Genomic DNA, 17,723 nt, shown 5'->3' on the forward strand with positions numbered 1-17,723 from the left:
TTCATGGTCTGTTTGTCGTCTATTCTGGACTTAAAGTCTTGATGCCAGGACCCAATCATCATTTTGTGATTATTAAAATCATTTCCAATCATTATTATAATCATTATTAAAAGAGACCTTCTAGATGATGAATACGACATAATGAAATTTACAGCCATTAAGGCCTATGACTGCGAAAATTCACCAATGCTTATTGAGTTGTACACTGGCCATCATTTTAACAGCAATTTCAAAAACGCAAACTCGTTTACAAAACAGCATCATTGCTACAACACCTAATATTGTGAAATCCTTCACAACGAATTGCTTAATCTCGTGATTTCGAATGAGAAAAGACAGACTTCTGGCATCTCTCTTATTGTGAAAATAGTTCATTTCTGGATCTAACCACCTACCAACGAGGAAGAGAACTATTAGGCAAAAGGATGGGTGGGTGGCATTCTACTGCGATGTTATTCGAGAGGCATGAATTGTTGTACACTCACTGGACAAAAAATTAGAACCCTTTGCAATTAGCATCAACAGGTGATTAAACATACAGTACGCAAATTTAAATTTTCGCATGGCATGATCACAGGTACCTTCATATCAGATAAAGACTAGTCGCTTTCCTGGGGCTTCCTGGGTCAAAGAGAAGACAGGTGATCTTTTCTACTTTTAAGAAAGGTGTTATTTTTAGAGAACTTTTAGCAGAAGCTACAACTAAGAAAACAAAGGAAATCACTGGTGTTCAAAGCAGCCATTTGAAAAGTATGCAGTGACCATAAGATGAAAAGTGAATGCAGCAGTAAAAGGAAGAAATGCAGCAGAAAGTCGGTACTTCAAGAACGAGACCATAGGAATTTAAAGCGAATTGTGCGTCAGAATAGAACGTCCAGTATGCAGCAAATGACTGAAAAGTTCAATTTAAGCAAAGAAAGCCCCATTTCCAACGGAACTATGCGGAGGAAGTTGAAGAATGTGGGATTTAACAGTCTTGTGCTACTTCTTTCTCTAAAAATCGAAAGATTAGACTGGAATGGGATGTGAACGCCCTAAAGCCACTTATCCAAACTATCTCGTGTCCTCCACTTTGCTGATGTCATGTCCCCATCGTTGCATGGCTTGGGATTGGGTGACACCGGCTTCAGCTGGTGGGTCTAATGTGGGATCTCCAAGCAGAGTATCACTGATCACAGTGCGATCTTTCCCTCCTAGGGTACCCTGATCCTATGATTTTTCTCCTTACAAACCCTTTTCCCTCCTCCATCTCCTCAACCTTTCGCCTGGTGGACTCTACCACCACAAACCTTTCACTGAGCTTAGCAGTTCCCCCTGGAGGATGAGCTCATCCCGAAATACGTTTAAATCTCAAAAAATACAGTTTATCTTTATCATTCGAGCCAAATTTGAAATTATAAATTCAAATCTGCTTAGTATCGCAGACTCTTCCGATCACAGTTGTAAAATGCCAACAGTTTCATATCCTTAATGCACACATTTGGTTTTGGCATTCATTGCTTGATTACATTATTCTGATGATAATAATAACGTGGCAATCACATTACAAGATCTCAGTGGAATCTTCGTTGATCTTATTAGTTTCTGCTTCTCCCATATTAGTGTGCAAAGGAAGCGTAAACTGTCTTGCTTCATTTATCAATTAAAATCGTTGCTTATTATGCACCCCAGTGTTACTGCACGTACGTTGCGATATACCTTTTTAATCCAATTGACATCCGGAAGTGTTCTAAAGATGCTGACAATTTAGAAAACTAATGGAAAATAATAAAATTGAATATTTATTTAATAATACAAATTTGGTTCTCTAATAACTGACTTTTACGTCGATGTCCAGCTAATGTCTTTTGTCTTAATACACCCCTTGCAACATTTTTACTTGTCGATTAATACTCCAAATTATTTAGAAGATACTTTGATGCCATGACGGTTTTCTCCTTTTGTAGTTGCCTTGATAGAAAGAAGAAAACGTTTGTTCTTTGCACCGTTTTGCCGCTAGACGTCACTGTGCTCTGGTCGTCTTGGAGATAGCGCACGCGGACCGCAATCTGTCGATATTTGCTTTTCTAGTAGCATCGAACCGCTGTGTGCTGACGGAGTACAGCCCGATGTGCAGGAATAACCCTTAGACTGCTCGCGCTTTTACCTCGTGGACTGTAAGTCTCCTTATACATTCCGGCAATGTGGTCCGAGTCTAGTCTCTTAGTGGTCGGACTTATAGGAACATTAAAACTGATTTTTCTTAAAATGTAATGCGGGCTCATTAACTGTTGATCGTGAAATAATCGCGCCCACATGGAAGATACTTTGCTAGGACACGTCACGTAAACTCGTTGTGGTGTTTTGTCTCCCCTTAAACCCCCCCAACCCTTCCCTGATTACATCATGAAAACTTATCCTGACTGGGAAATGTAAATTGAGATTTATCATTTGTAAAAAAAGATGAGGATTTCAACCAATGACTTGCTGGCCGACTGCAATCCCATGTCTTCATTGATGGTAAGATGTGATTTGTCAACACTGCAGCTGAATGTCTGGGTAATATTGATCTTATTACAGACATCGTATTTGGTATGGGGGGTGAACTCATCTTGCACCGATTGTGGCGTAACAAGTGATTTACCTTCATTGCCTGGTAATGAGGTAAGGTTTACGGTTCTTTCTCCTTTTATTCCTTCTTACTTCAGTAAGAATGTTATTTTTGCGGTTTCTTCAAGTTAGTACAATATACATAACAGCCATTTAAGTACTTTGTAGACAAAATAAGAAAAAAAAAAACAGCACTCGATTGGTCGATTTGTAGTTAAAAGAAATAAAAAAGAAATTGGAGTTTTAATTGTAAGGACTACTTCAAGATATTTGTTATTTTTAAATATATGAAACACATAATATTTACATTTGTTGTAAACGATGCTGTATGTTTTTAAAATATATTTTAAAAAATACACGTTAAGCGAGATGTAAACAATTGATGTGTTGGTGCAGGAAAATATATCCTACACATTAGGTAAATTCATATATCGCGTCATATTTACTTTGTTATAAAGATATTTTTGTTTAAGTTATTCTCGATATAACGATACATTTAATATAGAAACCTGTGATACGAAAACATTTTTGTTTTATTGTTTGTTGATCGAAGGATTTTCTATTAAACTCATAAAAATATCGAGGTTATAAATTCATACTATAGACTAGATGTCAATAAGCATAGCTATATGAATAGCATAGTTTCCCGAAGGAAGATATGCTATTCATAAATTGTGTGCTGTTGTCCCAAAGGAAACTGTGCTATTCATATAGCTGTGTCCCGAAGGAAGCTATGCTATTCATAAATTGTGTGCTGTTGTCCCGAAGGAAGCTGTGCTATTCATAAATTGTGTGCTATTGTCCCAAAGGAAACTGTGCTATTGTCCCAAAGGAAACTGTGCTATTCATAAAGCGAAATTCTGTTCCTTTCGCATCTACTAAGTGATACATTATCAAAACCGACAAACCCAAATTAATTACAGAACTGTTTGCAGTCATATCATAGACGTGTCATTTTAGAAAAATGAAAAGGTGTTTGAATAAATTGAATTGAAACTAGATCAGAATCACCTTAGCCTTAGATAAAATACAAAGATCATCTAAATTAATTAATTATTTCTAACTACTTTATAATTAATCTTAATTAATTCTTATTAAAAGCAAAAAAAAAGGTGTTCAGTTAACACCACAAAATATATTCTGTGTAAAATGTATTACTAAACTAGTGATCAGATTGCAATCGAAATGATTGTAGAATCTAAAGATTCGTGGGACTTTCCGTCCCACGCAGACGCACATTTAAGAGCTAATATTTTTCTTCCCCGATATCATTAAGACGTTCATATAAAAATACATATTCGACGTACATTTATCTTAAGACGATGGAAATGCTCATTTATACGAAAATAGATCGATACACCATTTTCAACTACCGGTTACGAGTTGCTTCTACAAAACATTTAAGAAGTCTTTCGATAAAATGATTATCAACAGACGGTAGACGTAGACGAATGCGAGTTCAATCTTACGACTGCAATATTCCTTGAGAAAAGGTCACACTTTAGAATTTGCAACAGATGAATTATCGACAACCTCAGGACTGCTTTACCTTTTCTGCCTTTGAAAATAAGGAAAATTGTGTACTCTGCGAATTATTTATTGAAGTTTCTAGTAATGAGGAATTATTATAGTTGGTTTATTTTTCGAACTGTTTAGTCTCTCAGTAAAAGAGGAATCTTAACTGGAAATAGATGGACACAGTATTAGGAAGCCACAGATCTTTATTACATCAAAAATATAAATAACAATTTAAAAAACAAACTACTTATGTAATTCTTACCTCACTTGGTACCTATTCAGCTGATCTTTGAGCTTCTCAAACCTATCAATCTGAACTTCATGAATGGAATTTATTCCAGTAATCAACAAAACCGCTGGCTAAAAGAAAACTTCCTGCGATCTCATCTAAACCGCTTTCATCATAATTTGAATTTATATACAGGTGACCTTTGGCTGATCTCACCAGGCGCGTTGCTCGTCCTTGGACCCTTTTAAGAAGCTCAATATCTTTTTTTTTAGGTGCGATCTCCATACTTGGGCACAGTATTACAAGTGCAATCATAGAATTGTGTTATTCAGTGGGATTATGACCATCCTATCTGTACAAACAAATGTTTGATAGGACTCCATGGCCTTTTCTTGCCGCCCATCTACACTGCTCAAAGAACTTTATATCTGCATATATCGTAACTCTGTACAAAACTCGAAACCGATATCTAAAGTGAACTTTAAATTTGAATTAAGTTTAAAAAAATGAACTTAGGAAGCCCAACTCCCTCTCTGCGCGCTGAAATATAGTCCGGTGTATTATTTTTTGTGATATCTGTTAGGCACGTTCGCCCAATGTAATTAGTTATACTTCGCGATTTAATACATTCCTTCGCTCACATTACACGAGCTTTCCTGACATGCCAACCAGATGTTCAGATTCTCATTTCTCGAAGCTATTAGCTCCCTTCTTCTTCTTCTTCGTTTTTCCCCCTAATTACTGAACATAATATCTAACTTGTAATTCTCCAGGCAATTTCAAAAAATGTATCTTTTATCCGATGGCTTAAGAATCGAGGAGATTTTTACTTAGAATTTCGAATAATTACCCGCATCCGGATATCAGGCAATTAAAAATAATTATTTCTAAGAGCTTAAAGTAGATTCTTATCTTAAAAATACAATTTAGACAACGGATTATAAAATCCTCGATGTTTCAAGATTATAAGACATTTTTAAAAAGTATTTTAAATTATGTTGTCTGTCCCACAAGGTTAATTTAAGTTTTACAAACTCTCAATTATGCAAATTCTATTAATGTTATAAATTATTTAAAGTGAATCCTTTCTTAATAACAAAACGAATAATATGGAACCTATTTAATACAACGCCAATTGCTCGATCTTTATGGATACGATGTGTCGAAATAAATTGCGTAATAAGAGTGTAGTTATTAGCAGTAATGGATTCATCAAGTTTGTTGGCGACATGCCTTTTCATTTCATGGGATAAGCAGTTAATAATTAAAGTAAGGGGAGGTAATTATTGGCTGCTTCGTGTTTTCGCATCATTTCAGAACAGCTGCTTGTAGGCAGTTGTCCAAGACGCACTGCAATACTAAAATTAGAAGAAATAGGCTAGTGAAGGTCTAGGGGGAAGCTAACTAATGAGATTAGTTTAAGCGAAATTGAAATTTAACGCGGTGCTGTAGTAATTAGGAAATTTGTAAAACATAGCCTGCAATAATGAGTCTCAGTTTGTTATTATGGCTTTATTTGGGTTTATGTACTACTAATAAAGGTTTGTAATGAACGGATATTATTCAACAGAACGTGTTAACCCGCTATAATACATAGCCATTATTAAAACCAACCGCACGTGCGAATATTATAACCCTCTTCGTAATCCCCGTTCATGTTTGCTGTATCTGGAATAATGTGCAGCAAAAAAAAAAAAAAAAAAATTTGCTGAAATTGCCTGGTGATTCCTGAACATCCATCAGGGGTAATTGCAAACTCAATCTTCCTTGAAGCAGCTCATCAAATTACCAAAGCTGAAACACTGACTTTCAAATAAACATGTCGGATACAGAGTAAATCTTCTTTTCTGAAATACTGCTCAAAAATGATATTAATATCTATAAAGTCAAGGGTCATCATGACCTTGAGATACTAAAAAGGTTAAAATTCATCATGACAATTAGATCCGAAAAATGCCAAGATTCATCATGACCTTTAGATCCGGAAAAGGTCAAAGTCATCATGACCTTTAGATCCGGAAAAGGTCAAAGTCATCATGACCTTGAGATTATCTGGGACTGCTATTTTTCATTTTAAAGAAACCGAAATTGAAAACCCCGAATCTCTCCAAATGCTGTCCACAGATCCCTAGGAGACCACACTGGAAAACACTGACTCAGATCATCAAATCCATTGTGTATCGAATGAAGACAGCCAAGAGGTCCTGATTACCTTACAGGACTGGCCTCTGGAAGTCAAAATTAGAACATGTTAACTACCTGAGTGTAGAATCTTGGCAAGTCCGGTAGTTCTGCAGTAATCAAGCCATCTTATACCTTCACGCTGATTCTATCTGACGGTTTGAGGTGCGTCTACTAATGCCTACTTTCCCCCTCCAAACCTTGCACTGATAACCTTAATAACCCTCCTACCGAACCTACCCCTAAAAACCTTAGGTTTATTAAAGGAAAGAAGAGAAGAAGTCTTAATAACTCAGAGGATTGCTAAGATTATCAATGAAGACTATTAAAATTTATAGATTCCATGACATACTTTATGTCCAACAATGGCCTATAAGTGCTAAGCGTGGTGAGGAAATATGGCATATAATGACAGATAACTTCTAAGCCAAGTGAAAATATATGGCCCACAAAGCCAAGTGAAAATATATGGCCCACAAAGCCAGGTGAGGAAATATGGCCTAGAAACTGCTGGACATAACAGCTATACTTTGCAGTTTATCATGACTTAAAAGAATAAACAATTTTATGAGATCAACGGAGAATTTAGTAGATACACTGATCAATGATCGTGGAGACTTTTAAGCGCCCGGATGCAAACAAGGAAATGTCGTCCACTCCCAATACATGAAAAGATCCTAGTGATACTGTAATAATTTTGTCGCCTCTGAGAGCTGACGCCTGAACAACTTCTGCTTCTTGGTGTTTATTGATTTATTTTAACACCATTGGATTTGGAAGTCGTGTGGATGTACGAAAGACATTTCTGTAAAAAAATTAAAAGATTCGACTATAGTGGTGCCACCATCGCCAAGACTGTACTATAGAACAGTGGGGAAAAAAAGATCATGTGGTCTGGCTAGTCTCGATTTGCATATTTTTTTCACCAATGTTAGAGTTAAAGTGTAGCGTGAACCTTATGAAATCATGGATCTAGATTATCTCGCATCCATTGCTTAAGAGGCTGGAGGTGACATCATCGTATGGAGTATGTTCTCTTGGTGCTCACTGGGTCCACTCATACCATTAGAAGGTCTTGTTACCACAATGAATGTCTTTCTATCATATTGGATCAACTTCACCCTGCAATGCTTCATTTTTACTGGATCCCGGTGGATTCTTCTAAGACGCAAATATCCATTGTCAAAAATTGTCTCTGAATGGTTCCGATGAACATTTCTAGGTTTCCAACATCTACCCTGGTCACTAAATTCTCCAGATCTCAACGATTGAAAGTATCATGGACATGTTGTGAAGGGCAACGCGGCGCTTTACTCGGCTTCGCAGTTGCCTAGCGACCACAATACAGCAGCTGACAAATATTCTGATGGAAGAATGGTTAAATTGTAGATGACTTATTCAGACACCTAGTGGAATCCATGCCACGACTTGTATGGGCTATAATTTCTAATTTTTTGGATAGTGAGTTGCGCATGGTACGAATCTGCGTACAAGTGACACAAATAAAGTGGCCAGGCAGTGTATATTTAACGTTTCCAGTGTGCAGTAGTCAACGAGCTTCTTTATTTATTACTAGAGAATAGAATATTGCTTTGTAAACAACCAAGTTTCTTGGATTTATGTTTTTTTTTTGTTTTGCAGTGACAAAAGATGTAATTTTTTTGTTAAGCCTACAGCAGATTTTTCGATAGACTGCAAATAATTAAATATTGTATTACTTGTGATCACAATGCCAGAAAGAACTTCGTTGACACAAGATATACTTCAAAAGAAAGCCAGCTAAGCCTGTTTTTTCAATTCTTAATTTACATATTGGGAAACTAAACGCGAGATATAAAATGCAAACGTTTGCATCAACGATAGAGTTGCTTCTGAATAATTCAAAACTGTGACTGAAGACTTGATCGTTGTTATCCGCATATCGTGGGACAATGACCTTTTATCGTACGGATTTCTAAAAAAAGGTAACGCTATTTGGAGCCATCATACGATAGCTACACATTATGCGTAATTGATACCAAAAGAGCGTTATGGGCAAGTACCATTAATGATCATAACTTCGTGTTTTTCGCATACCAAATAAAGGCAGCCAGTTGAAGTGATATTTATGCATTGAGCCATTTCTTTTTGCGCCTCAATTTAATGTTTAATGATTATTACGCTCGTGTATTAATAATGAATCTCTAGTACAACATTACCACGAATGCATTTATTTATTTAAAGAGGATATTCGCGAAGAAATAAAATCCTTGTCGTTTTATGAAAATTAGAACTCATCAGTCGTGATGGAATATGACTGTAACTAAGGCAAATTGATCGTATTCGTGTATTGCTAAAAATAAGAAAGACCTCTCTAGTATTCGGACAAAAATATTCAGTGTGACGAAATGAATCCATAAGGAAAAATGCAATCTCCATCAGTAGGGTTACGCTTTGTTAAGAGCGCTATTTTCAGCTTGCTGACTATAAAAGCATTCCCAAACCAAAGCTTTCCTTATTCTAGAATTACCTTCAAAGATTGATCCCGTGTTACTGCTAAACTAATAATACCAGACACAATGCCATAAAGATGAGTGACAATCCAAACAGGAAATCTTGGTCCATTTTCTGCAACTCCTTTTTTTGTCGACTTACCAAGCCAGAAATTTTTATGTATTCTGATATTTCAACTGCATTTGAGAAGAGCTTCTTTGTTCGCTGTTATCAAAGTAGTTTCTCTTGCAGCTACAAAATTTGCTTGGGGAACTTTTATGTTGCTTCTTTATAACATAAAAGTTTCGCAGAACGGCCCTAATGATCCATGACCTCTTTATCGCTATGTTCGTTACCTGAGACCAATCATAAAAACTCCCTCAGATTCTTTCGGGGGTAGTTTTCTTAAGATAATAAAGTGTTATGAGATATTCACTTCCTTTGTCTTCTGGGTCTTCCTCTCTTTCTCTTAAAGACTTGTAGTTCGCTATCGACTTCGGGAAACTGAATTTTCTACGTATGTTGAGGTCCCAACAGAAGGTTTCACAATATAAAAATCCCATTTTGTTTCCTAACATAAGTGGTTTTAAAATCTTAGATTTAATGCGTGCATCTTTAAAGTCCTTAAGGTCCACAACCCCAAGGAACCCTATGGAAACTTTTCATATTTCAACGCATACATTGCTAAAATAATTGAAAATTGATGGACATATTTATTATTATTATTGACTTTATTTCTTTTTTAATATATCTTGTTTTCTAATTAAAATTATTAATTTCTGCACTGCATTAAATTTTTTTCCTTCTCTTTATTTATTTAAGTTTTGTACACTCATTGTCAAAAAATTAGAAACCTTGGGCAAACTGGCATTAACAAATAATTAAATGATCACAAGTTGGTCGACTCATGACCACATGATACCCCTGAAAGATATTCATTAGAGGTAACTCGATCTTCTATCGGTATGAGCGGACTACAGTCCACACCAACAGAACATACCCCATACCATGATAATGCCTCCAGCCGCTTGAGTTGTGGACACGAGCCAGTCTCGATGCATAGCTTCATAAGGTTCACGCTGCACTTTTTCTTTATCCTTGGTGCAAAATAGTGTCAATCGAGATTCGTCAGACCACATGATCTTTTAGTACTCTTCCACAGTCCAGTCTTGACATTGGAGTAGCTTTCATATAGCCTTCTTCAATCCAAAGGGATCGTTTCCGAGTCAAAAGATGCCCTCAGTTTATCCGATATCAAGGAACTTGTGATCATATGTGACAACTTATATTTGCATACCGTACGTTTAATTATCTGTTGATGCCAGTTGCAAAAGGTTTCTAATTTTTTGTTAGTTAGTGTATTACGATTTAGTATATATTTGGGCAATCGACATTTCTAATATTTTTTTCAAGGGAAAGTGTCTTCAGAATAATCGATCTAATGGAGGCAGAATCCAATAGGAATAAGCATTTTATCAAATGTAATAAAATCAGACTTGAAACTTGAGAAGTGTAAAATAGAGTTCCACAAACACAGGGAATCCTCATCATTTGTCAAAGACGGGGAACTCGCCTGGTGAGATCGGCAAAAGGACGTCCATATGAGGAAAGTTTTCGAATATGTGGGTTGCACAGCTTGGAAACTAGGAAACTTAGAGGAGACTTGAGTCATGGTGTTGTACCATAGTACCAGAGAATAACGCTGAAATGTGGAGACCGCGAGAAATTCCAGACAAGTATAAGAGACATTTATAGGGGTTGTATAAGAATGACCAAAAATGTCACATTACAGAAGTTGAAAGATGCTCGAAAATATGGTCACATGACATCAGTATGGTGTATGATACCCCACAACGGCTAAACAGCCATGACAGCGGTGAACCATGCTCGATATAACGGTGTCTATAAGATTCTGAGGCAAAAAATCCCATTCTTCTACCAGCGCAAACCTCAGCTCAGCAAGGAGTTGGCTGTGGGCGTGCAATTCGACGTCCCACACATGTTCGATAGGATTTAAGTCTAGGATCGTTCTGGCCACGGCAGTCATTGGATTCTTCAGTTTCACGATATTCCTCCACCACTTGAGCTCTATATGCAGTGGTGCTGTCGTGCATTATAAAGAGCATGTGGGACAACAGCACCCCTGAAACGTTGCACATAGGGTCCGAGGATCTGTTCTCGGTACCTCTGCAAAGTTACGGTATCCCTGTCAAAAACAAGAAGAGGGGGTGCGGCCATTGATCATTATTCCGCCCTACATGAGAATACCGCCTCCACCGTAAGTGTCCCTTCCTCTGCTGTTGGAGGGATGGTATCGCATTCCTTCTTGTCTCCAGAAGAAACAAAGTCTATAATCTGTTTTTAGGTTAAAACGGGACTCATCAGGGTACAGAAGTGCACCCTATTTGTCAGCGCTCCAAGTCATATGTTGATTGCCTCAGTTTCGACGAGGTGTGTGTGGTGGTGTGTTGTTAATAGGATCCAAACCACTGGCTTCCTTGAGTAGAGTCCACTTGAAGTGAGCCTTCTCAACACGGTCCCGTTGGAAATGTTTTCACTTGTCTGCAGCAGTCTCAAGAGACAGTTGATGAGAGGACATCGTAGGGTTCCGTCTTGCTGTTAGCCAGATAGCGATGTGTTCTGGTTGACGGAGCCCTTGACCTCCTTGGTCAGCTCTTCTTGTAATGGTTCCTGTCTCCTGAAACTGCTTCCGTAGTGCCGAGACGACACTGTGTGAGACATTAAGCCAACGTGCCACCTCCGTCTGCGACTGCCCGACTTCAAGTCGTCCAACGGCCTGACATCTCAAAGTATTATCTAAAGACGATGACCTGCCTTCCTGAGTACTGGAGATGTGGCCACCCCACTGAGGAAGACAAAAAACGGGCATGAAATGATGTGGTTGCAACCCTTGTTTTTATAGGCATGAATAATTTGCATAATGTGCGTCTCTGTAAAGTGGTAGCTCAATTTCTATTGGATAGTAGGAATCTTCATGGCAGGATCCTACTATACCAAATATTCATGTCAGAATAAAAGTGATTTAACTGCAATATATTACAACATGAGCTCTTATGATTATCGTGATATGTCCTGATTGAGGTGTGACGTATGCACGTGATAGGAGAGTGGTGAAGAAATAAAGAAACGACGAACAACGTGGATTTCGTGCATGTTGCTACGATTATTATAAACTTACTAAGTAAAATAATAACAGAAGATATAAATTCGGCACAATGGAGTCTATGCCTGAATCTCACACGTTCTGGCCCACATCGTGTGCTTTTGATGTCATATTAATCACCGGAAAGCAGCATAGTATACCCACGGGAATGATTTGCTTTGCTGGACAAAAAACCTGTTTCTGGGGAAATAAAACTTCTATTCGTGCCTGAGACCGACGAACTCAGCCATGGAATGCAGAAATCCCATAAAAGTTCCTTGTGTTATTGGCAGGACTTGAACCTGTGTCTTTTCCACCCGGTGTGAGGTGATTATAAACACCTCTGCTACCAACGAGGATTCCCATAGGTGCTGATTCAGCAGAGTTTTTGAGCTTTCCCAAGCCATCAACCTCAAATATCCCCTTGGAGGCATATGCATTCCAATAATTAACAATTCTTTGACCAAAGGAAATCTTTCTACAGTCCAATCTATCATTCTTCCTCCTCCTCCTTACTCATTTATGTCCCCTGCTTCTAGTATCATTAATCACAGTGAAAATTTTCCCCCTTATTTATTTTACTGTCCCTTTTTCTGAGTATAGCATTATAGTCCTCAGTTAGATCCCCTCCAGTGTACCTAGTTACCAGGATCTGCAGCTCACAGAGCCCAGAACCCATGTAGGGATGCCTCTGGTTTCCAGGGGCATCCCTTCATGGGTTCACTGTATCCATCTGCAAATGGGTTCTTCCATTAATCATGATCCGCTAACTTGTATAAGACTAAAGTCACATAGGTGGACAAAATTCAAAGAAATAACGTAGAATGCAATTAATTATACAACCATCTACGTTGCATTCTACAGAAAGTCTAATGGGATACATAATGTACCGTTAGACAGAACCCATGAAATCATACATGGCTGTAACTCAACGTTTGAATACGAATGTACTTTAGATATAGTCTGAAACTAGAACCATCAGTAATTTGGTTGCTTTAAATATTGTGAAATAAAGGAGAGATCTTATTTAAAACTTGAATCTCAAATCTTGGAGGTTTCCCTTATACTGCTGATGTGGATCATTCGGATAATGTTTGCTTTTTCTTGGATACTTAAAAATTTGAATATTGGTCGATTTTGTGACTAATAACAATCAAGAGTAACCAATGTTTATCCATAGACCTTCTTGATCTCGATGCTTAATCTCGAATCCGAGATTCCAAAATGATTCTCTACTCAAAGAAAACAGCCCATAAACGCGTATATAAAATGACGTAATAATGTCTAATTTCAGCAATGCAATATGTAAGATAGTGTACACTATAGATTGTACCAAATGTACCAGAGAGGCTGTACCTAATAGCCACTGTTATCTGGCCAGACATTATTGTCCTGTTGCTTGTTTTGGCCCACAGTAGCCACTTATTTTTTTAAATAAATAAGAAGGAAAATACAGCACTAGAATAAAATCCTTTTAAAGAGAAAATTTAAACTTCATCTTCGTCTTAGATGAGCAAACAAAATATTTAAGGAAACTATTTAAACAAAGTTAAGTAAAAAATTGAATTTTTTAAACGTTCTACTAACTTGTGGCATTTGTATAAAGTCCAAACCGAATTAGACGCTCTCGAGGACAAAAATATAATCAAAGAAGTCTGTAATGTATTTTTGAAGTTTTCCTAAGCAGACACAAATGGCATCCCTTTTGAGGATAAGAGCACGTACACACCGCTCTCTAATCTCTTTGTGGTTCCCCCCCTCTGGGTCTTTCTTTCTTCCTTTGCGTCGGACAACTTTATTTTTCTCCCTCCCTTCGCCGCTATGGCTGAGAAATTGCTGCCTACTAATCCGCGTAGATTACATTGGTGCTGAGGAGATGCTCGAGCAACCAGCTGGTCCAAGCGATGCCATTCCCTGGAGGAGTCACATCACCAGAGTTTTTCAAACAATCTCCTCAGATTGCCATTCTTCTTCTGATTGCATTCCGTTATATGCCGCTCTTCGTGCAGGCGAAAAGAACCATACGAATCTGGCTGTGGTTAATCAGCGGAATTGTACAAGGGCAATCTTCTCTATCGGTCACTCAGCGTGAAGCGAAAGTGTTGACCTATCAGAGGAAAAACCCCCCAATCGAAAGAATGACGTTTATCACGTACTAAGAGAAAGATGATTTTTTTCCCCTAAGTAAAGATATCATGACATATTTGCGACTCTTCTTTGTGTTTTGCGTATTATTCTTATTGATTGATTTCGATAAACAAATTTCACTTAATATTAATACACTGCTCGACAAAAATATCAGAACAAAACGAATATTTTATTGTGAGCAGTTTTGTCGAGGGTGAATATTTGATATAATAAGCATCCTATCATGCAAATTCCGAATATCCAATAGAAATCGATCTACCAGCCGAGTGGTCAAGTACAAGAAGGCATAAGTAAGGGACCTTGAGTAACTGGGGGTTCAAGCCCGTGATTGCTAAATAAGTGTTTTTTCTTGTATTCTCTCTGAATTCTAAACTGCTTTGACCGCGTGGTTGTCCTGGAGTATAAACAGAAAATTTATTTACTTATTTATTATGCAAATTATTCATGCCTATAAAACATGGCTTGCGACCATATCTCCAGTACTCAGTCTGGCAAGTAATCATCGTTTAGATGATTCTTTGAGATAATGGGCCGTTGGACAACTTGAAGCCGGAAAGTGGCACGTTGGCTTAATGTGTCATCTCGGCACTATGGAAGCGGTTTCAGGAGACAAGGAATCATTACAAGAAGAGGTCACCAAGGGCTACGTCAACACGCTATTTGGCTCTTACAGCAAAACGGAATCCTACGATGTCCTGTCATCAGCTTTCTCTTGAGGTTGCTGCGGCCACCACAGGCGAAAACATTTCCACCCGAACTGTGTTAAGAAGGCTCAATTCAAGAGGACAGACTCCACAGAAGGAAGCCAGTGGTTTGTATCCCATTAATCCCAAACCATTGCAGAGTTCGCTGAAACTGGTGTCATGGACTTGGAGCCCTGACAAATGAGGTACAGTTCTGTTCTCTAATGAGTCCCGTTTTAGCCTACAAACGGATTATAGCCTCTATTTCACCTGGAGACAACGAGGAATGCGGTACCATCCTGTAACATTAGAGTAAGGGACGCTTACAGTGGAGGCGGTGTTCTCGTGTGAGACAGAATGATGATCAATGGCCGCACCCCTCTTCTTATTTTTGATAGGGGTACCATAACTGCCAGAGTTTGCTATTTCTTTTATTCTAGTTGGCTCGATTTTGTTTTCATGCACGAAATGCCACTGCACATAGAGGTGAAGTGGTGGAGGAATGTTTTGAAACTGAAGATATCCAACAACTACCGTGGCCAGCACGATCACAAGCTTAAATCCGATCGAACATGTGTGGGACGCCATTGAGTGTCGCATTGCACGCCGACAGCGAACTCCTCGGTCATTTGGCGAGCTAAGGTCTGCGCCCGTAGAAGAATGGGCTTCGTTGCCATAGAATGTTATAGACAGCCTTTATTTTCGAGTATTTGACGTTACATTTCCTCATTTTTCTTTATCTATTGAGGATTATTATTTTGCAGCATAGTGAATAAAGCAAATTTAGGAGGCATATTCTATACAAAACCTCAAGACTTATGGATTAAATTGTTCTGGGCATCGTTTGGTCTGTCTGAATGAAATCCAAACTTAGTGTAACACTTTCATGCCATTTATTTCATGGGCGAATGTATAAAAGAAAGAAAGACAGACGGGCAAACTGAATGTATAAAATAAAGAAAGGGGAATAGAAACAAATGGATAAAAAAGGAATAAAAGGAAACAGAGCGATTTAATACTAAATATCACGCAATATAGACCTCTGTGTGTGGTATTGCAGAGATGGATATAAGGAACGTTTTATCCATTATTAACTGTCCATAGCTGAAACCAGCATTAACAGATTGCATGAAAATACGTGCGGAAATTATAAACGCGCTTTTACGATATTACGGTAAAAGCTCGAAGGTCGCGTTGAGCGATCATGTACGCTGCCGGAATAAAGGAAAGAGCAAACTCTATAATCAAGCAGAGACATTAATATCACATCACGAAAGAAAGAAAAAATAAAACATCTATATTTTGCTAATATTTCGTCTATTAAAGGAATTCGAATTTCTAAGCAGACGACAAAAAAGAGTTATGAAAGTGTTAAAATGAAAGATTACAACAATCATTACATCTTTTGGTAGAAATTGGAGTTTCTTTTTGTTTCAATGGAACGTGACCAACAATGAAATCTCGCACGAGCTGGCTTCATTACGTGTACATTTCAACAACTGTCGTCTGCGATAATAGGAAACTGTGACGTATTAATGACGTCATACTCGAAATAAAATGTCTTTTTGCTCTTTTTTTTTCGTGAAAATGTATACTGTAATCTGTTTCAGTCTTCATTACTTTGTTTAGATCGAGAAAAAGTGATATAAAACAATTTTTTGAGGCTATTTATCCTACAATTTTAAAATCAAAAGAATTTTATTCAGCATATTTCACTCAAATATATATTTTGTCAAAACTATTTCACAGAAGAAAACCTGTAATAATAGTTCGGGAAAGGGAACTTTGATATTCTCTTTCCCTCGCTCCCTCCCTCTCTCCCTTCTCTTTGCACACTTTAAAAGTGTGAAAACATTAGGAACGTCTGTGGGTTTTGTTCGTATTGATTTCATCTCCATTTCCTCTCTGGCGTAGGTATATATTCATATCAAATGTACGGTTATCGCGTTTTTCTTTACTGGCAACGATCGGTGACAATGGGCAAAGGAGCTGGCAATTTAATATACCAATAAAAAGGACTGTAAAGTTGTGCCGATTTTATGTACAATTCTGTAGGAGAGTTTTGCTCGTTTGGTTCGAAGAATGAGCTTTAGAGATAGGTCAATGTTAGATAAACATTATTACCACTTTTATGGACTCTTTGCACAGTTTAATAATGGCCGTGCATTTTTACATTTCGTCTCTCTTTCGGATAGGAAAAAGAGAAAAACTTTTTCTTTTTAATGGGTATTAAAAAGACCCCCGAGTGCTATGTAGGTATCAGTGATGCTTGCAAGAGGTGTGGGTCTACTATTCAGACCCCTACTTGAACTTCCACTTAGATGAATCAGTTATTTAAGTGACCTGAAATGGGAGATTCAGTTGAAAATCGATTTGGAAGATTACGTTTCTTGACAACTGATCTCCAAACATTTGGTCGCGTCATTGTGCTAAAAAAGGCATACACAAAGTTGTTAGGAAACTATCCAGGAGGAGTCCAAGAATGTATAGACCAACTCTAAGATGCACTCTAAGAGTCAATAACCACGGTTCATCATAATCAATAATCACGATTCTCATCTATACTGGTTTATTCGTGACGAAGCCATCATGACATACACCGAGTTGGCTTTTCATTAGCAAAACCTACCCAATACTTCATGGACCACCTTGCCCTTAATACAGCCCACAGACGTCTTGGCTTTTACTCCATAAGGCGTTGGAGGGTATTCTGTAGCAGTGTTATTCATGTGTTGCACTA

General features: G+C 37.8%; 1 protein-coding gene across 2 annotated transcripts in view; it reads left to right on the forward strand.

Moving 5' to 3' along the window:
* The first annotated feature begins 2,082 nt into the window (after window positions 1-2,082).
* The window catches only part of LOC150087873 (CCN family member 2-like), a 98,293-nt gene continuing 82,652 nt past the window's right edge, over window positions 2,083-17,723 (forward strand). For both annotated transcript variants that reach the window (XM_090370483.1, XM_090370484.1), the window contains exon 1: window positions 2,083-2,643. In XM_090370483.1, the coding sequence (XP_090226609.1) occupies window positions 2,443-2,643 (201 nt within the window). In that variant the 5' untranslated portion in view covers window positions 2,083-2,442. The remainder of the gene's footprint in view (window positions 2,644-17,723) is intronic.

This window comes from Mastigoproctus giganteus, chromosome 3 (genome assembly GCF_048544385.1).
Source record: "Mastigoproctus giganteus isolate SK-2022 chromosome 3, ASM4854438v1, whole genome shotgun sequence".
Lineage (NCBI taxonomy): Eukaryota > Metazoa > Arthropoda > Arachnida > Uropygi > Thelyphonidae > Mastigoproctus > Mastigoproctus giganteus.